Genomic DNA, 21,550 nt, shown 5'->3' on the forward strand with positions numbered 1-21,550 from the left:
AGGTAAGGGTAGTGAGAAATGTTGCCAGATTTGAACTGATGCAAAAAAAGCCTGTAAACTATAGCCACAAACTGCACCCAGATAGCTGGATTGTCTGTGTAGCTCTCAGGCACTAATGTCATGTTCCCAGCAGTGTGCTCAGAATCAGCCTATTAAATGTCAGCATGCTCTGTGGGAATCTTCACCACTTCTTTCTGCTTGTGTAGCACAATCTCTCCTTTCTGTGGTAATCCACACTCTCAAGATAACACAAAGCACATCTGGTGAGGATGGCCTTGATAACAAAACAGAAACTCATCTCTTTCATCAGGCAAGCAAACTAATTTCTGGTAAAGAAGGCCTTATCATAGCAGAGTGTCTACATGTTCTTCCTATCCAGTTCAAAATTTCACAAATGTTAATTCTTAGTAAGAATAGGCCCAGACTGAAAGGCAGTTAGTAACTTCTATGGTCCAGAAACAATGTGTGAATCCACATTAGCACTCACATCTTTTACAGAAGAATGAGAGATTGGTCTAGAAGAGGTCATTGAGTGTAAAAGGCTACTGAGTCTTCCCACCAAAATTTTTTAGGAGAGATGGAATCAGGTATTTTGGTGATAGTCTGTAGCTCATTAGGGAAAACTGAGTCTGCAGCTAGTCCCTAACTACAACACACTATTTTCCTGTAGCACAGGGGCTTTTGTGTACAAACAATAAAGAAGAAAGCAAACATATTTTCCCCTTTTTTCACTTTTAATGCCTCCTTTAATGTAATCTTTTAGTGCCTCTCATTGCACAATGAAATTACACAAGATTTCCCTTTAAAAAAAAGTTATGAAAATATGGCTCACTTGGTCTCCAGCTATAGAGGTCTGACAGTTCACTTTTCCAGTACTGCACAGTGTATTCTTTGGTTCAGCTGTAAGGCATTTCTTCCTATCTGTACGGTCCCCGTAGCTTTACTTAGCTGAATGCTTTTTGACAATCTCAAGGTACTCCTTCACATCATCAGGAGATCCCAAGACAACAGGTACTCTTTGGTGGATATCCTCAGGCACAATATCCAGTACTGCTTGATGCCCTGTTGTTGCTATTCCCCCAGCCTTCTCAATAACAAAAGCCATAGGATTGCATTCGTAGAGCAGTCTCAGCTAAAAGACAAAAATCAAAGTGGCAATGGTCAGTTTAAATACTTCACATTTAATGTAAACTTCTGATTTAAGAATGAAATTGCATAGATTTTTCTTTTAAAAAAGAAAGTGAATGCTGGAGTTGCCCAATTTGAGTACTTTCTCCATAGTTCATGTTTGCATTGTGCTCTTCTTTGGAGGACAAAGCTTGTATGTAAGAAAGACACTTAAAAAGCAGCAGACCATACAGGCCTGTTTGGAAGGAAAGAAAAACAATGGCCTTGAGTGTGCCATTCCTTTTCTCTAATGAATAACTGCATCTTATCTACAACCTGAAGCAATAATTTATGGAAAATTGCAAAACAGATGAAAGGTCTTTGCTGAATAAACAGTCCCCTTGTCAGCCTACACAGCTGTGATTTTCTCTGTGTGACCACAGTCCTGCAGAGGTAGCCAGGCATAGTTGCACCAGATGTGGTAATGTTACCAAATAGAAGATGCAGATGTGTTTCTATTTGGCAGAGCTTTTTAAATCGAGACCTCTATCTCTAGGATTCTGCTATACTGACTTACAGTAGGAATCTCAGCCTAATCTTGATTGTTTACAATGCTTTGCAATGTGTCTTATGGTTGGGGACAGTACAGTTTGGGCTGGGATGGTACGGAGAAGTCTGTGCAAACAACACATCCCTTCCAGTGTTCCTGCTCATGTTTTGTAACCTGAAAAAGTTTGGGGATAAAGAGAAGGTTGCCAGCTGAAACATTTTAGCAGAAGCAGTAGAACAGTCACCTGACAACAGGCTGTTGTCATCTGTGGCAGTGTGCATGAGTAGCCAGCCCTGAGCACTGGAGACACAAGCCACCAAGGAGTAAAAATATGCTCTGGAATCAACGTTATACAAAATACTGCGATGCTATAGTGAAATATTTATATAACATAACATATTCTATAATCAGGCTCATTCAAATTTACCTTTCCTTTAGGACTTTTGGCATTAGCAGGGTACAGAAAGATTCCTCCATACACCAGTGTGCGATGCACATCAGCCACCATCGATCCTACATACCTCCCACCATATGGCGAACTGCCATCCTAGAAAAAATATTTAAATAAATGCAATCTTTGAGTAAGTCAAGTTATGATTTCCCCCTTCCCCCCTTCTCATAGTGGTCTCTTAGAGGTCTTAGTGGTTCTCAATTCCACTACATTGCAATTCATTCATAATACTCAAAATACTATGAGAAAGTTTTGGTTTCCCCTTAATTTTCTAAATCAAAAATCCAAAAAAGGATTGACAGAGGATTACAGGATATATTAATGCCAGAGCCAACAACAGTAAATGTTTCACAGCTTCTAGTCAACCCTTATAAGCCCAGGAAAATATTGCATTCTTAGTTCCAAAAAGATCAAGTTCTAGGAACAAATGTTGTAGTTTTTTCCCACTGTAACAGGAAAAAAAAAAAAAAAAAAAAAAAAAAAGAGAGAGAGAGAGAGAGAGAAATCAAAAGGAGCAATTTTTCCTGGTTCTTCTACTCATTTTTGTCACCTTCTATAACTCTTGGGGTGAGAAAAAGTTTAGAGTTTATTACTGTAATGAATTCCTCATTATATTCCAAATAGTAGTATATTTTAATATGTTTTAATAGTTTTATATAATATAGTGGAATATTTCAAATATATTTTAATGTCCAAATAAAAAACACATTAAGCATGGCAAGATGCTTTCCTTCAGACTGCTGCAATGAAAATAAATATGAGTCTGTCTTCAAAGTAAGACCAGAAGTCAAGACCGGACATCAAGAGCAAACAATAATATATGTTTGTACTTCATCGTCCATGTAATACATTCAGTAATGACAGAAGTAAGATAGAACAGATATGATTTTATGGGCACCTCTCCAAGCTTCAGGCCTCCTACTACCAGGAAAAAATACATGACTGTGAAGCAGACCTTGAAATTACATGCGCTTTTCAAGTGAGAGGCCCCTCAGCATCCACCCTGTGTTATCACTGACGATCCGATCTATTGCCACCCACCCACAGCTCTCCATCTGGGGATGGACTCTGGCTGCAGTGAGGAAGTAGTGATCTATCATCTCACATGTAGATGCAATTTCTTCACCATCAGACCAAAGTTCTCTTATCAGCTTGACCGCACAAACTGCCTTGTTTGGCTTTCAGCCCCCTTATTCATGCTCAGCCACGAAGGAAGAAGAAAAAAAAAAAGGAGGTGTAGTGCGATAATACTGAGGATGATGAAATATCTGGTCACACCAACTGCTATTCTAACTAGCAGCACAATCTTCTGAATCCCCTTTTCTGTCTTAAACTTAGTGTCTGAAATTATAGTCCTATGTACAGATACATTGTAAATAGATAAGAAAAAGGAAAACAAGCTCTGCAACAGTACCTCCTACATGAGACAGTGATTGACGGTAAAGTTGGAAGTTATGAGTGTTACCTGTCATCAGAAAGTTTCTCTGAAATAGGATCTTTTACCTCAGGGAATTTCTTCTTTTTGAGGTAGTCTGTGACTGCAGGATCAAAGTATTTAGCATAGCCCTCATTGAGACTGTAGATACTTCCCTTCTTCTTGATTTTTACATCTCTATCGACCAAAATGAATTCTCCAATTGCCTAGTAAGAAAGCAAATCAGTCTGTTAATTTTAATTGTGCATTTATTTACAAGACAAGGGGAAAACAATCCAAAGTACAATTTAGTAGAAATTTACAACAGTTGACACTTTCTTAAAATAAATACAACCTTGAGTAAGGCACCTATGAAAAAGTGGATATTTTCAGTCTAGATGAGAAGTGATGAACACATAGAGTGAATCTTGGGGTCATGGAACTTTCTTCATACTACTGTTCCCATTTTCATATAATTATTCTATGCCAAAAAATGCAGTTGACTGAATTTATTTAGCTCTCTATTCTTTTTCTAGACTAATACTAAAAGTTCAGCTCTGAGTAGTTCAAGAATTAAGACTGTCGGTTGAAGCATCAGCTTGAACATTTCCAAATAACTGTAGATATTAAAAAATTCTAAGCTAAGTTCCTCTTAGCTTAGTCTAACTGTAAGTCAGAAACATGCAGTCAAGAGGACTATTCCCTGTATCCAAGGGCTGGGCTATTCAGTACTCATTGAAGTAAATTTCCAGTTAGTGTTAAAACAAACAAACATGCACATACACTGAAATCCATGTTCTGAATATAGATAAAATGCATGTAGTTACTTAAGCTATTACTTAAAAGGGAACACCAAGTTCTATTTCCAGCTACATGATCATGACAAGTTCAAAAAACTCAGTGCAGGCAGGTGGCAGACCCTGATTAACTGACTACATTAAAGCGCATCACTAAAGCAAATCACTTTGTATTATGGTAAATACACCTTTTATTTTAAAACTGCTACAGACAAGGCAATCTAGAATGCCAAACACATTCACATGCTTTACTTACTCTTTTACATATCATGATGAGATCTGAAGACATAAAAGATGGTTAAATATTTCTGTTCCTCTAGTTTACTTCAATATTAAGGTCCTAGCATTAAGGAAATGAGACAGACAAGTCTGAAGGAGCATTCTACATTGCACAAAACACCTTATTTTTAAATATCACATTATTTGACACAGTGTATTTTGCAGTGCTTCACTGACTTGGCTGTCTTCACTTTGTTGAGTCACATCTAACACTCACTTTAGCATTCAGGAAGAATGCAAAAACTTCTTGATGCTACTCTTGATAAGCATTAAACATATTTAATTTCTCCACAATAGCCTTCATTTGAAAATTGCTCCTTTAGTTTACTCTTTTGGGACAAATTGTTCTCATAGACAGTGTCTTGATAGCTTCCCATCTCCACTTCCATGAAAAAGATACTCTTACCGGATCAAGCATAAAGCAGTTGACACCTCCAGCAGAAGTAGCCAGTACTAGCATCGTGGCACTCCCGTAGAGAGCATAACCAGCTGCTACAAGATTACGCCCAGGTTGTAAAGCATCTTTCCCAGAAGGTTCATCAGGGGACACCTGCAATGGAACGGATCATAGTCAATTTTACTTCTTTTTTACAGTTAGTATGCAACTGGACTCTCTTTGAGGTAGGGATGGTCTTCTACTCCACATCCATGCAACAGCTAGCACAAACACTTCCATGCTCCACAATCAGATTCCTACTGGATGTGCTAATACAAATTATATGGAGGAGACAAATACATTGATCCGGAACTGTTCTTATATAAGCCTAGTTGGAATGCAGGAAGCAGGAAAGGAATCAGGAGATAATGCAGAGCTGTGTACCTCCTTGTAGGTGATGATGAACACAACTCAAAGCAAAACACTGAGACAGGCAGTGAAATACGACTCATGAAGTTTACAGCTGATGAAAAGTACTTAGACTTTATTTTCTTTTGCTTCATGTAAAAATAAAGTCACTTTGAGGTGTGTCACAACATAGAAAAGATGATTAAAATGGACAGTTAGGTGTGCACTTTCCCGCTATCTTTTAACATGTAAATCCTGTATTTCACGCTCCTTCAGACAAGCTTTCTGCCCTTTAGAGTGAATTAGATACTTAAATGCACATACCATGTTTCAGCTCTGGTCTGTATTTGAAGCCTACCCTCAGGCTGAAAACACTATTAATACAGATGAACCAAATAAGGAAGAAAAAAAGACAGAAAACACATTCCTCAAGTGAATCACAATCATTTGGTATTTTGTCTCAACATAGTTATTAAAGGAATCTAAGACCTGTTTTGTTTGTAAGGGGAAATTCCTTTAGCTGGATAATTAAATATCAGCTAGGCTTGCACACAGACATTTGTTTCTCACCTTTTAAGAGTAATGTTTATTCCTCACAAACGTTTTATACAAGTATCTGTGTAACAGGAGATCAAATTTGAAGTCGATCATAAAAGGTTCTTTCAGAAATAAGTCTATTTGGATTTTATTCAATTTTCATAAGCAATTATATTTCATCAAGACCTGCATAAGTATGAAAAGTTATAGTTTTTTCCTATCCTACATGGAAGTGTTTTACCTTTCTGTAGATGCCAAAGATGGTCCCAATGGAAACAAGACAGTCAATGTTAGATGAGCCATCCAGAGGGTCTATGCAGACTACATATTTACCCTGGAAAATACAAAATAATATAAACTAAGAGACTGTTATAGATTGTGAGGAAATTGAACTCTTATGTTTGAAACTATTTTGGTCAACCATCTGAGTTTCAGTCACAGAAGAAGCTGGGAAATCTTTAGCTAAAGTTATAGATGATGACATAGGAAAGCTGAAGTCTTGCAATATCATTTTACAAAAAGAATCTTTAATGATTAGTTTACCTTTAAATATTTAATTAATGTTGAGCCATTTTGACAGATATCCTACAACATGTACTATTTGAGCTATGTTTCTCATCCCTAATAAAACTGCCTTTTGAATTATAAGGAAAAATAAAAAGATAAATTAAGAAGATCAGTCTTTTTTGTTTAGATCTAAAATTAAATATATTACAAAGTAGCTTTAACATCTGACATTAACACACTGTACATTTCACTTTACTGCACATTCCACTCTAAAACCTTAATGAAACCTTGTGTTCAGAAATGAACAGGCGTTCAGAGATTATCTCTGCAATTTTGTGGTCTTACAATAATATTTTATTAGCTTATGTTTACATGTTTGTTTTCAAAATGAATAGCTCCTGCCTATTCATATTAAGGATTCCTACTGATACAGGAAATTGCCAATGTAGGGAAAATGGCTGAACTAACCATACCTTTCAGATAATCTGTTCTTCCCTGTCACTACAGACAAATTGTTATTTTATCCACAATCATTTTGATAATTATCTATAACAACAGCGTTTATTTGCTTTTCATTTGATTTTATTCTATACACCAGAAAATTATTCAAGCCCAGTAACACTTTATACTGCTATTATATAGCTAAGTGTTCTCATAAAAACACCATATTAGCTCACAATTAATATTAAGAAAAAGAACAAAGCACTAAGCCTCAATGATCTCTCAGGCTCTAAAATCGTCTTTGTTCAGATCTAAAACAATCAAGAATTCAGCATCTGATACACAGAGAAAACACTATTTGATCTCCTGACAAAGCTACTAAAAACTTCACAGAAGAGCTTAAGTGACTTGGAGCACAGTTCCAGAGATCAGGAGGAATAGGCATGAAATAAGTTTCCCCAACAACAAAATGAAGGAGAGTGGAGAGAAAAAAAAGGTGGAGATGAATTCTGGAGAAGATTTTTTCTTTTTTAAGTCAGTAAAACAATCTGGGGAGCAGAAGTAATAGAAAGGACAACTGCTGAGAGAAAATAATAAAATACTTGTTTTTCCAGTACTCAGAAAAATACAGATTCTCTCTGAATTCTTTAGCTCAGTTTTCATTTCTTACATTTGAAGACATAAATCTGTAAAGGCTGATTTGAAATCAGGTCCTGAGAGGTTTTTAAAGCTACTAACCCTTTTTTCAGCTTCTACTATAATAGCATCTTTGTTTTCTTCTGACACGATAACACATGTGCTGAAGGATGACTTGAGCATATTAATCACCAAGTCATTGGAGAGGATATCCAGCTTCTTTACTTGGTCTCCTGTCACATTGGTAGAACCAGCAATTCCATACCTAAAGCAAGGGAAAGAGAGAGCATTTTGTAAAAAGAGAGTGCTATGCCCCACAGAGTTCCCCACTTCTGGCAAGCATATGCTTGTAAAACATCTCATAAAACAACTCATTTGGATTATATCTCAGTTCTTTAACTGATGGGTTCTTGCTGAGACCTGCTAGCACCAGCTGTGGTAGCAAGATGGGAATACACTGAACACAAGGAACGCAAAAAAGGGAATTACATTTAAATAGTCCCTAAGCTGCAGACAAACACAGGCAGAGCAGGCTACAAAGACTGAATTATAATCATGCTATTAAATTAGCTGTTAACTATAAGACACAAATATTGTCTGTACAATCTAGGCTGTCATATCATAACTGCTTTAAAAGTTAAAATCTCACTGGAAAGTTTACCCTTGAGAATGATTCTGATTACCTTAGTTATACTACAACTTCTCTATGCAATTTGCTCTTGGTTAGCAATACCCTGCACAAATATCTATACAAGCACTTTGTTCAGAGGTTAAATCAACATTTTTGTGCTGTCATATTTTTAGTTTTGGTTTTAAGTTGTAACTGTTTCTTTCGGAATAACACCGAGAAATACAAACACGAAACAAAAATGAAATTAGCTATCTGATTTCCTGCTGGCTAGTCAGAATCAAGCATTCAGCATGAGGAAGCAGCAGGAGAGCTTGTGATAGGCAACTTTGAAAACATACATAACAAAGATAAAGGAAGTTTGGGTTATGGATTATGTCATAAAATAGAAAAGTCATACTTAGCTCTACACAGACACACAGATGGCTCTTCTATAGTTAAGTTTATCTGCAATACATTGGTTAACTGAATACTCAGTTTTTTTGTTTTGTTTATTTGTAATACAGCTGACCATGCTGCTTTAGGAATGTCCTGCATTTGTTGAATTTAATGCCTGAGATAATATGAGAAATGAAATGCGTGAGAAATGAAAGACCCCACAAAATTATTTCCCTGTCTCTGCTCTGGTGGCTTGAACATTCTTCTGCAATGTTTTAGAAAACGTTGTATTTTAAATGCTACACTTTGGAGTCGGGGCACGAGTGCTCATCCTAATAGCAAAACCCCCACATGGCTAGATCTGGTGCCCACCTGTGGGGAGCTTTGGGGGTGGCTGGCACCTTGCACAGTGCCTTGCACATCACAAGGGGTGATGGTGGTGGCAGTGGTCCAGCTCCTTGGTGCCTTCATGGCTGGGCTGCAGGGCAACCCCCAAAAGGGGCCCAGCAATCACTGCTGGTCCACACTCTCTGACGGCCGGGGGTGCATTACTCAGCAGTGCCCGCGGCACGAAAATGCCACCATTAGTCAGAAAGCACAGTCCTGCTGCCGGAGCTGTGCTTGCCCTGCCCGAGGAGGCTCACAAGACCAAACCTGGCTGTCTCAGCACTAGGGGAGAGAAAAATCCACCTTCGAGGGTAGTGAGACCAGGAGGGCAACCCAGGTGTCTGACCTGTGGGCACCTCAGTGAAGCCACAGAAGCACAGGTAGGAGGCATGAGAAATGGGTTCAAGGAAGGCTACAAATTGGTGGCAGGAGACCCTACTCTTTGGTCTTGGGACTGTAGTATAAAAGGCACAACTTTACAGTCACTACGTGCTAGTCCCCTCTTGTGCCAAGCATATCAGATGAAATATGAAGTCAAGACAGTGAAAGATATCTTAAATACAGATATAGTGGGACATTTTCTTTCGCTTCTGCAATTGCTTTTGTTTTGCACACTTCAAATCTTTCCGCTCTCTCATTCTAAGGATACATTTTATAATAAGTGTTACTCTGTATTTCTAGAGACATTTTTGGTTAATGTATTTTCTACTACATGATCTGCAGAGGCAAATTAATTTTCTTTCTATCACATTTTTCATAAAGTAACGAAGTGACTCATGTCTAAAGCCCTGATCAGCATATTATGTGGCTTATCAACAGAATGCAAAATACCAGGGGAATCAGTCGCCCTAGACTGGTTTCGAGTATTTAACATTTCAAGAGCTCTCATTTCCTTCTTACATCTTCTGAAACACTTTCCTCCCATTTTCCTTCCCCCAGAGCAATCCTCCTCGGCATCAGCTCTGCCTGGCTGACTGCAGACACTGCTGCTCCTTGCAGAGACTGTTTCTAAAAGCCTGAGACTTCCAGGCCGTCACAGAAAAACCCGAGTTGCTCGGACAGGATGTGACAGAAGAAAACGATTGAACTCCTCGCAGCCTGGAAACGCTGCTTTGATATTAAGCTACTGCCTGCGAAGTTCAGCCCCGTTTTTTCCGGCTTTAGCCTTCGGTCTGCCTGGCGCTCCGGTCCGCAGCATCGAGCCCGCCGGCGGCTCGCACTGGGGTCCGCCAGCCGCAGGCACCCGCGCAGGACGGCGCGGCCCTGCGCGCCGCGGGAAGAAGCGACACGGCCCGCTTCTGCGGGGGGAAAGCCCCAGTGTGGGGGGCCAGAGGAGCCCGCGGCGGCGGCGGGCGAGGAGGGAAGGGAGAGGTCTGGGGCCGGCGCTGGCGGCGCGGGTGCCACTCACAGGTTGGCGATGCCAGCCTTGCGCACGGCGGTGGAGATGGCCTTGACGGCGGTGCACAGCGAGTTGAGGAGCTGCGTGAACTCGCCGGTGCCCCGGGCGCGCCGCCCTTCCTCCATCACGAAGCGGGTCATGGTGATCACGTCGGTGTCGAAGGCGGAGCGGTCCGTCATGGTGCCGGTGGTGCCGCCGCCGCCGCCGCCGCTGCCGCCGCCGCCGCCGCCGCCGCCGCCGCCCCGCGACGACCGTCCCCGCCGCGGCCAGCCCCGGGCGGGGGGCGGGGCCTGGCGGCGGGCGGGGGGCGGGGCCGCGGCCTGGCCCCGCCCCCGCCCCGCCCCCGCGGGCCGCGCCGCGAAAACCCAGCGGCCCCGGGCACGCGCGGCCGCCACACGGGAGCTCCTGAGGCGCGGCAGAGCGCGACTCCCTCCGCGTCCGGCCCCAACACACGATCGTTCGAAAAATACAGACACGGGTACGGGTTATTCTTTCGCTGCCACGTAGATTTACCATGTTACCCATCATTTTATGTCTGCGTTATTTAAGGGGAGGAACCCGAGGTATTTCGATTACTTTTTGGTAGAACACATCAATGAACTTGAGTAAACCCAGGCTTAAATCCCCAGATCCAAACAACAGATTGAAATTGTTCCAGGTAGTGCCAAATGCAGGCAGAAATCTTAAAAAAAAAATAATAATAAAAAGGCAGCTCTTTGCATAAACAAATACATTGTATGTCCACCGAACACACTGCGTGTCCACACACTGCTTACCTCAGAGGTATGTGTACATGCCTCCTTCTCCAGGGTGCACGTAACTTTGGCCTAATTTAGGCATGGCCAGAAGCACATGAAGTCCTGCAAATGTTAGTTGTGAGCAGCTGTAATGCACTTCACAATGGGTTATTTTAGTCTTTGGTAAGTGGCTACCAGCCCAGCATTTCAAAGGAGTTCCTGGAGAGAGAGGAAGATCTGGAGAAATTCACCAAGGATTAATTTTAGCTCTATCTTTAAGGTTAAGTAATGCTTTACAACAATCCATGGCAGCTACATCAATCAGAATAATAAGGAACTATAATAGCAGGCATCCCATAAAAGTTTGGATGAGTGCCCTGAAACTAGGTAGGACAGAAGAGCCTAGGAACATATGTCCCATGGTAACAAGAGAACCACTAATTTGGGTCAATTTACCTTTTTGTAAGGACCCTATATAATACATCAGTAACATGCAGAAAAGTCTGTGCTTCAGGATACAAAAGTTAGAAGCAATGCAAAACAGTTGCAACCTAATTTTTATGGTATCCATGCCTGAAGAGAAAGAACATATTTCACATCCAGTACTCCGCATATTCTCCTCAGTTTCTGGGCTGAAACTTTTGACCTTTTGGAGTGCACGAGATGAAGAGGGCAAGGCTTTTACCTCTTCTGCTCATACCATGGAAACCAGGCACAAACAACCAAGCTGCGGATTCAAACAGCAGTCATTTGCAATGATAGTGATTTCACATCCAACTTTTGGAGAAGGATATGTGTCCCACAGTGAGTCCCCTGCTGTGAGTACTGGGCTTATCTAGTTGAAACCCAAGTTATCTAACTTTGTCTGCACTAGCCAGAGACTGCAGCATAGGCGTATCCTTGGATTATTCAGATCTATTCTCAAACAGGCAGACGTTGAAAGAAAAAGGTCACCAGCTTTAGCAGCGCTAGCCAGCTAATGCTGGCTTCATTTTTGCCTCGAGGTCAGTATTTTAACATACCTTGGGAGAATATAGACAAGAAGACCGAAGTAAAATGAAAAAAGAGGCAGGTTCTCAGGAGATTTACTTGCCCCGCCCACAATATCTCCAGGCTCTGGAAATACAGAGCGAGTTTTTAACCTCCTGAAGTGCATATGCAACCTACAGCAGCCATGCTGTGTGGTAATGTTATAATCAGTGTAAGCTCTGAAGTAAGTTCTACATGTTGTGAACGTTTCCCCTTAGAAATCGGTAGTTAAACATTTATTGAAAACAAACGTGCAGCATTGGGGAAGAAAGGTCAGTGCTGGTTGATTAAACATTGCTGAAACATTTTGCTGCTGTAGAGGAGAAAACACAACCTTGTTTGCGAAACAGATGACATTCAACTGGGCACAGTTCATAGTTATTCAGAACTGTAAGCATCCAAAACACACAACTTTTTTGAAAACAGCTTTTCTCCCTGTATATAAAATCCTTATTGTATAATGATTATGAAAATAAAGGTACATACAGAAGATATAATCCCTGGGTATTTTCCTACAAAGGCTGCCTCTGGTAGCTTCAAACTGACAAGTAAAAAGACAGTCGGAATTAAAGCCTTCCCAAAAAGCCCTTTTATCCTGAAGGAGAGTGTCTGTGTAGGAAAGGCAGCTTCAGATCCCTGTGCAGGGGAGGACGGAGGCTGGCCATTGCATGCCACCACAGACAGACCCACCAATGTGATTTCTAGCTAGACAACCAGACTTTTGCCTTCTTTGCTTCATAAAGAGTTTCCCTTCTCCTACGTGAATTTCTCATTTCAGGCCAGCCTCCCAAAATACGTATGCTTTGTCATAGCAAAGCATATCACATATCTGGGCACAGGTGAAAAATACGGGCAGGCACAAACTTCAAAGAGACACAATTATGGGTGGAAATTTGTGAGAAAAATGTTTTATCATATGGTAGCTGTAAAACGTCGCTCATCTGATGTTCATGCTTTAAAATCCTCTGCCAGGTTGTATAAATTTTTCTATAATCAATAAGCAGGATCGAACTGTAAAGGGGAAGCTCAACGATTTTCTGTGGTGAGGGATTTTTCTCATAGTACGCCTGTATGCTGCCCTCTTGTGTCGGTAGCATATAAATATTTTTTAGTACTTGTGAGACTGGGATTATTAGAATTTGCATTTTTCTGTGTGTTGACAGAGCTCTTATTATGCAGAAAATTGATTCTGAAAAGGAACTCTATGCATCTCTGAAATACAAATATTGTCAGTTTTTAATCTCTGTTATTTGTTATCTACCCACAAGATTCTATCAGGCAAGAAGAGCAAAGAATATGCTACTTGAATATTAAATATGTTAACACCTCTCTTTTTAAACATCTTATAAAATATCTGAAAAGAATTGTTACAGTAATCACTCCAAGTTTACTTCAAGAAAATTCAGGAACTGCTAAAAGAATAACCTGAAGAAATTTCAGTGTATTCTATCCGAAGCTAAAAAACTATCAAACAGAAGATTTATCTTTTTTAACTGTTTACTTTGCAGAAAAAAATATAAGTTTTATAACCAACAACTGCCATAATGTCATGATTAAATGATACCATCTCTCAATGCAACATCTAAATGGAAAAAAGATTATGGTTTTACATTTAAGCAGCAAACATAAAAAACTTCAAGGCAGTCAGAGGAAGAGCATTTGATACAAGAGGTCAAATCCTGCTCTCGGCCCTTGATCTGGGGTTAGATTTTTAGGGCAGATATCCTATTAATGTTCTGGTAGATTTAGCTGTAGGACCAGAACCTAGTTACGTTGCTCTGCTGAAAGCAACTGTGTTCAAATTTTTAATATCCTTTTGCTTGGGATGATTTAAATGAATGATATTGCAGAGGCTCAGCTGTGAAGCTCTTGCTTGGACTTTTGTTCAGCTCTGGTAATTTTAGGTCTATTTGCTTCAGTTTAGGATTTCCAGATAATCCTGAATGTTTATCAGAACAAGAGAAAGTATTTTCTTCCAAGTCCCCATTCATTTCACAGAATCTCAGAATGGTTGAGGTTGGAAGGGACCTCTGGAGATCATCTAGTCCAACCCTCCTGCTCAAGCAGGGTCACCTAGAGCATGTTAGAAAGGGTCGCGTCCAGGTGGGTTTTGAATACCTCCAGAGAAGGAGACTTCACAACCTCTCTGGGTAACCTGGTCCAGTGCTCTGTCACTCACACAGTAAAGAAGTTTTTCATTATATTCATGTGGAACTTCATGTGTTTCAGTTTCAGTTGCCTCTTGTCCCGTCGCATGGCAACACTGAGAAGAATTTGGCCCCAATCCCCTTGACACCCTCCCTTCAGATACTTATGCACATTGACAAGATCCCCCCTCAGTCTTCTCTTCCCCAGGCTAAACAGGCCCAGCTCTCGCAGCCGCTCCTCAGAGGGCAGGTGCTCCAGCATCTTTGTAGCCCTATGCTGGACTCTCCCCGATAGCTCCATGTCTCTCTTGTACTGGGCAGCCCAGAACTGGACACAGTACTCGAGATGTGGCCTCCCCAGGGCTGAGTAGTGGGGCAGGATCACCTCTCTTGACCCACTGGCAACACTCTTCCTAATGCACCCCAGGAGACCACTGGCTTTCTTGGCCACAAGGGCACATTGCTGGCTCATACTCAATTTATCACCCACCAGGTTTCCCAGGTCCTTCTCTGCAGAGCCGCTTTCCAGAAGGTCAGCCCCCAGCCTGTACTGGTGCATGGAGTTACTCTTCCCTAGGTGCAGGACTCTGAACTTGCCCTTGTTGAACTTCAGGAGGTTCCTCTCTGCCCAGTTCTCCAGCCTGTCCAGGTCTCTCTGAATGGCTGCACAGCCCTCAGGTATGTCAGCCACTCTTCCCAGCTTAGGATCATCAGCAAACTTGCTGAGGAGGCACTCTGTCCCCTCATCCAGGTCATTGATGAAAAAGTTGAAGAGGATGGGACCCAGTACTGAGCCCTGGGGGACACCACTAGCCAAAGGCTTCCAGCTAGACTCCGCGCCTCTGATGACGACTCTCTGAGCTCTGCCTTTCAGCCAGTTCTCAATCCACCTCACTGTCCACTCGTCTAACCCACACTTCCTTAGCTTGCCTAGGAGGATGTTACGGGAGACTGTGTCAAAAGCCTTGCTGAAGTCAAGGTACACAATGTCCACTGCTCTCCCCTCATCTATCCAGCCAGTCACTCCATCAGAGAAGGCTATCAATTGGTGAAGCATAATTTCACCTCAGTGAATCCATGCTGAATACTACTCATCACCTTCTTCTCCTCCCTATGTCGGAAGATGACATCCAAGATGAGCTGTTCCATCACCTTTCCAGGGATGGAGGTGAGGCTGACCAGCCTAGAGTTGCCTAGGTCCTCCTTCTTGCCCTTTTTGAAGGCTGGAGTGACACTGGCTTTCTTCCAGTCCTCAGGCACCTCTCCAGTTCTCTAGGACTTTTCAAAGATGATGGAGAGCAGCCTGACAAGAACATCTGCCAGCTCCCTCAGTACCTGTGGGTGCATCCCATCTGGGCCCACAGATCTGTGGACATCAAGTTTGCCTAGAAGATCTCTAATCCTGTCCTCCTCAACCAAAGTAAAGTCTTCCTTTCTTTAGACTTTTTCCGTTGTCTCCAGGTTCTGGGATTCCTGAGGGCTGCCCTTAACAGTGAAGACTGAAGCAAAGAAGGCATTCAGTAATTCTGCCTTCTCTGTATCCATTGTCACCAGGGGCCTCACCCCATTCAATAGCGGGCCCACATTTTCCCCAATCTTCCTCTTGCTACTGATGTATTTGAAGAAGCCCTTCTTCTTGTCCTTAACATCCCTTGCCAGATTTAATTCCAGCTGGGCCTTCCTTGTCACATCTCTACATACTCTAACCACATTCCTATAATCCTCCCAAGTAGCCTGTCCCCTCTTCCACATTCTGTGTACTTTTCTCTTTTGTTTGAGTTTTGCCAGGAGCTCCTTGCTCATCCCTGCAGGTCTCCTGCCCCCTTTGCTGGACTTTTTTCTTCTTGGGATGCACCAATCTTGAGCTTGAAGGAAGTGATGCTTGAATATTAACCAGCTCTCCTGGACCCCCCCTTCCTTCTAGGGCCTTAACCCATGAGATTCCTCCAAGTAGGTCTCTGAAGAGGCCACAGTCTGCTCTCCTGAAGTCCAAGGTTGCAATCCGGCTTATCACCTTGCTTTCTCCACACAGGATCCTGAACTCCATCATTTTATGGTCACTGCAGCCAAGGCTGCCCCCAGCCTTCACATCTCCAATCAGTCCTTCTTTGTTGGTTAGGACAAGGCTGTAAAGGTGCAGAGAGACGAAACAGTGCTTGGCATTTTCAGCATAATCTGCAGTATGATGAAGGTCTGATTTGAATCTGTCACATTAGTGACGTCCAAACGATAGCATAAGCTAAAGGAATGGAGCACAATATCCACAAAAGTCCCCTTTTGTCTGTGTCTCTGAAAAGCACAGCCAATAAAAGAGGCTGAGTGACTCTTTACAAAGCTATTCCCTGTTATTATTTACTATCTATATTCTGTTTCATGCCAAAGGTAGTAGCAGTGAAACTATTTAAAGCAACTGCTAGCTTTTACATTTTTTAAATTAATTTTATTCAGTATTTATAGAGTTTGTCATGGTGCCTAAATTCTGAAAGAATATAAACTAATCATTACAGTATGCTTGTGGTATAGATAGGCAAATAAAGCTAATCAAGGAAAAAAACTTTATCCTGGACTGCAGAGGACAGCTGTGCTGGAGTGGAAAGCTGGTCATTTACTTTGGAATTTCACCATCTGAAAGGATGAGAGAAAGTAGGAGAAAGAACATTTAACTCAAAGATACAAGAAATTGCATTTGTGACCTTTTCTGCATATTTCCTTTTGCTCTACTAATCTGATATTTCTTTTATGATAGAATTGCAGCCAGTATAGAAGAAAGTAGAGAAGGGACATGCCTAGCACATATGAAGTCAGCTCTGGAGAAACAGCAAGAAAGTTAAACTCACACAGATAAACTGCAAGATTATATGACTTTAAAAACAGGAGTAAGAGGTAGGAAGAAAGGAATTTAGGCTTTAGATTGCTCTACAGAGTCTATTTGATAGTGATAGGAATACTAAATAGTGGCTCAAAATCCTTTTCAATTAACTAGTTACTAGATAGCTATAATATCCTAATACAAAATACGATTTTGTCTTACAATATCCCACCATTTCTGCATGAAGATCACTTTACAGTAGTAAAGTGGCAAAAGCATTTGCTTTGATAATACACTATAAGGCATGTGCGCTCATGTTGTGCTTTCTTTGTATAGTCTTTCATAGGAAAGTGACCTAAAGGACTCACAAGTGATGGTGCAATCCAAAAAAGGCACTGATATCAGACTTAAGATACATGCTGAATAACTTTGTCTTGATCTTATATGCTTTTCTTCTGATCAACGAATCTATTGTAAAAGTGAATGCATCCATGCATGTGCAAATATATAGGGTTAAAATTAAAAGGATTGTTTTTAAGACTTCTTGAGAACTGGGGCCAAGCTACTCAGAGAGAAAAAAAATGGTTTTCTAATCAGAAGCCAGGAGAGAGAGGATCTGCTCTGTTTGCTGTTGACTGATAATGCTAGTTAGAGTGTTACTTTGCAGAAAGGGATTATGGGCAGAGGCTTGTGTAGATAGCATTATTTTGCCTAAATCCTGTAACTGCACTGGCACTCCTAGAGAAGGAAACATTCTGGGTGATGACCAGGAAATTTTTTTCTCATGCAATTCTCATTGGAAAATGGGTTACCTAACTGGATCTGATCTACCATTAATGTAGAACAGCATCCTGTTTCTGACAAATTCTGGCACTGGATGTTAAGAGAGTCTCCCTTCTACCCTTCCCACACACATTAGATCTCACTTTGAAATCTAGGAGAGGCTGACTTGCCTATGAAGCATGGACCTTAACAGCATTTCCAAATTTTTTGCAACCAATCATGCCAAATGGATTTATAACTGCCCAGTTCCTTTTGAAAACTTGCTAAATTCTTAGCTTCAGTTACTCCTTTGAGAAGGAGAAGCAAAGTCTAATCATCCATTTAGGGGTCTACTGGTAGTCAGTCACTGAATACAGAAAATCCCTGATATGAGCTTTCAGGTGGTTAGTGGTGAGATATTTCTTAAGCCTTCTTTCTAGAACTTAAATTTTTGAAAGAAATCAGAATCTGGACAGTTGACTTTTATCTAGATCAGAATCACAAATGGAATTTCTGACAAAGAACAGGATCATTTGGATCTGACTAGAATATTCTGTTCTGGTGAACTCTAAAGATTTATTGCCTTCTGGTGCTTGAGAAAAACAAAATACTTACCAGTACTTAACACTAATTAAGTTGTTTTGATTTTTTATTCATTACTTGCTAATACAAGATCTATTAGAATCATCATGCTCTTGTTAAATTCTTATTTGATTGAAAACTGCATTTTCTAGAGAATTGTTCAGTCAGCTGCAGCATTCCTACTACAATTTTCCTATAACTCTTGAGATTGGCACTAAATGTCAATGTAAATGGAAGTTTCTGCAAATAGGCTAGGCAGATAATAAATCATATAAGACTGATGGTTTGGAGAATATATTACAACTACAGGAAGTTAAAGGTTTTAACCAGACAAAGGTTCACTGTTTAGGTTCAAGTCAACTGATTTGGGAGAAACCAGGGTATTCATATGCAAATAACTTTATTCTAATCACATTTTTTGCCAAAAAGTTGTTCACATATTTCACATCTAACTCATAGGACTTTTGGAAGTGATTTGTGTTAACAGAGGTTATGGTGGCACCACTAGGTATCCGCATGCTGCGGTCTGCAAGTAGAGTAACTCTCCCTCCCTGAACATGATGCTTTCCCAGCCACAGTCCAAGCCTGAATTACTCAGCTCCCTGCTATATCTATTTGCACTTAGCAACAACTAGTTTGGAAGGAGTTATCCCTGCAGCTTAAGCACAATACAAAGCTTAGAAATGACCTGGTGGATTCATCAGCAAAAAGCATGGCGATAATATATGTCCAATTCGTCTCAAGCATATTTTCTCCATCTTTGCCCTAAAACTCCTGCCTTACCTGACAAATGCAGAAATACCATGGTAGGAACTACCACAAATAGGAGCAAGAACTTTGCTTTTCCCAGGAGATTTATTTATGAAGCTATACAAGGTCATGCACGCTCCCATCTAAGGGGAGACTGGTGGTGGGGAGGAGAGATTATGGCCACCACAGGATGGCAGTGACCAGTGTCTGGTTTGAATCTGGAGCTGAAGCAGTAATACCATGCAAAGCAGTAGGACCATGCAGAAGTTGCAAGAAGCACAGAGACCCTCTTGGGTTTCTAATGGCTGGCAGACAACTGGGTAGAAGTCTTGAGTCTGAGGTGGGCAAGAAAGTTCAGAGGAGGAAGAGTCTGGACCATGGTAAACCCTAGTTTTTCAGAAAAAGCGGACTAGGGTAGAGCTGGAATAGCAAGGCTGAAGCTGAGAGGCAAAGTCATTTTAGGAAAAATAAGTATATGGAAGATTCTGGAGTTGGCTGGAGGAGTTCTGAAATAGGAGGAGTTTCAAAATAGGAAGAGGTTGGGGAAAGGGTATGCTGCAAAAGATGGGAATATTGAAACACATTGGGAAAAGGTGGAAAGTGCTGGAGCAGGCGTTCTAAAACTATGGGAGTAAGAAATGACTTCTCAAGGGTTAAACAGATTCCTGGGAAAGAGAGCCGGGGATTTATCACACCAACACTTTCTCTTTTTAAAATGAGCACATCACTGCCAACCACTGCCAACCACAGTGCATCTTGCTGAGTTCAAGTAATACTGTGAAGCATGCTGGCATGAGAAGCACTGCTGCCCAGATGAGGAGCAATGTCTTGCCTCAATAGGTTAAAAGTGCATGTGGCCATGCAGATACCTTGTGCAACAGCAGCCTGAAAACAGACTGAAAACACGGAAGGAACTGTCTTGTCAGGGAAGGAACTATGCATTATGTATTGCTGCATGTGCAATGGCAGTGGGTGTCATTTTCAAGGCTCACTCCACACACTCTAATGGACTGGAATAAAATCTGCTAATAGTTAAATTCCAAGACTTAATACAATGGAGCTAGGCTCTTCCCACTGTAGGGAAGACAGGAAATCTGGGTTGTGGTGGGAAGGCTGCTGGGCCAAACAGAGCAGCTAAGTTCCTTCACTAATCTACTACTCAGCGTCTAGGCTAAGTGTACATTGATATTCTTCCAGCTGTTTCCTTTTCTTACTGTACTCAATTGCTTAAAGACATTTTTCCACAGCTGTTCAAGGAAGCCTGATCTCTCATCTTGAATGAGAAGCAGAGGGTGACAGAGGGGAGAGTGTCTCATAAGGCCAAGAAGATGCTGCCAGATAACAGCAGCTGTCACCTGGGTCAGTGAGACATCTGGAGGGGAGCCCAGGTGGAATTTGCTAGTACAGATGATAAACTACCTTCACAAGAGAAGACTTTCTCAGAGGAAATTGCTTTTTCAGAGAAGAGAAGTCCCTCTCAGGCAAAGATACTTTGAAAAAGCAATGTTCAGTGTCATTACTGATCTGTGTTCAGTGCTCAGGCAGCTATTTCCTTCCTACGTAGCACCCATCAGGAGGAATATCCTTTTAATATGTAGCAAGAACTGAAACTCTGACAGAAAACATTGTTTTGTTTGTTCCCAAGGTGGTCAGGATATAAGGTAGCATAGGAGATTTGAAACTGCTTTCACTTACCATAGTAATTTGATATTTAGAAATAACCTCTTATGTTAAGCCCATATACACAGGTAAATAAAATGCAAAACATACAGCTGCAAAAAGCACTCTTGAAGACTGGAAATTAAATGTTTTCCTGCAGAAAATGGTATTTCATGTCTCAACTTCATCATGTTTAGCAACCATTCATCTCACTTGTGTCAAGTGCCTACAGCCTAAAATCTAGGGCACATCAATATGCCCCAATTGATACACTTTTGCTTATGCTTTTTTAGGATAGCAGTAGCTGAGAAAATCCACTGCAGACTGTGGCTACATGACCATTTCCTGAGCATGTTAGAGAATATACTGTTTTCTGTTATCAGGTAGGCTGAAACTATGATAAAAAATTAGGGTGAGAAAATTTCACACTCACAAATCCCAGACAAAGCCATAATGAAGCTGGTAGGGATGATAATGGTGAAAGCGGGATCCACACACACACCTGCATCATTCAAGATCACCCACACAGACTTTTTATTACAATAAGGTATGATGTATCAGAAAGAGTAACAGCAGGGAAATAATTCATTATTGTGGAAAGAAACTTTCTCTATTTTTTCCTTTCTTCTTTAATATTTTGAAGTTAATGAACACTGAAGTATCACAGCTGTACTAGATCATGGTTGTCCTCCTTAAGTGTTCTTAACGAACACTGAAGTGTTCATTAACTCTGTTGGATAGGTACAAAATAATAAATGAAAATTAGCTTTATTCTTGACA

At 41.1% G+C, this 21,550-nt stretch overlaps 1 protein-coding gene across 1 annotated transcript; it reads right to left on the reverse strand.

The window, feature by feature from the left end:
* Positions 1-727: 727 nt before the first annotated feature.
* Positions 728-10,516, reverse strand: FBP1 (fructose-bisphosphatase 1). The gene is made up of 7 exons (XM_062599543.1): positions 10,305-10,516; positions 7,606-7,768; positions 6,161-6,253; positions 5,005-5,148; positions 3,612-3,749; positions 2,085-2,204; positions 728-1,132 (listed from the first exon to the last, which is right to left on the reverse strand). Exons 1-7 carry the CDS (start codon positions 10,472-10,474, stop codon positions 941-943), a joined length of 1,020 nt encoding a protein of 339 aa, XP_062455527.1. The 5' UTR covers positions 10,475-10,516; the 3' UTR covers positions 728-940.
* Positions 10,517-21,550: the final 11,034 nt, after the last annotated feature.

The sequence above is a fragment of the Rhea pennata genome, chromosome Z, assembly GCF_028389875.1.
Source record: "Rhea pennata isolate bPtePen1 chromosome Z, bPtePen1.pri, whole genome shotgun sequence".
Taxonomy (NCBI): Eukaryota; Metazoa; Chordata; class Aves; order Rheiformes; family Rheidae; genus Rhea; species Rhea pennata.

Excerpts from the sequence above, each read along its gene's own strand:
- FBP1 (XM_062599543.1), bottom strand. The coding sequence starts at position 10,474 with ATGACGGACCGCTCCGCCTTCGACACCGACGTGATCACCATGACCCGC. Across the intron at positions 3,750-5,004 it reads ACTGCTTTATGCTTGATCCG|GCAATTGGAGAATTCATTTT; the intron begins GTAAGAGTATCT and ends CTTTCTTACTAG. Across the intron at positions 1,133-2,084 it reads CCAAAAGTCCTAAAGGAAAG|CTGAGACTGCTCTACGAATG; the intron begins GTAAATTTGAAT and ends TTTGTCTTTTAG.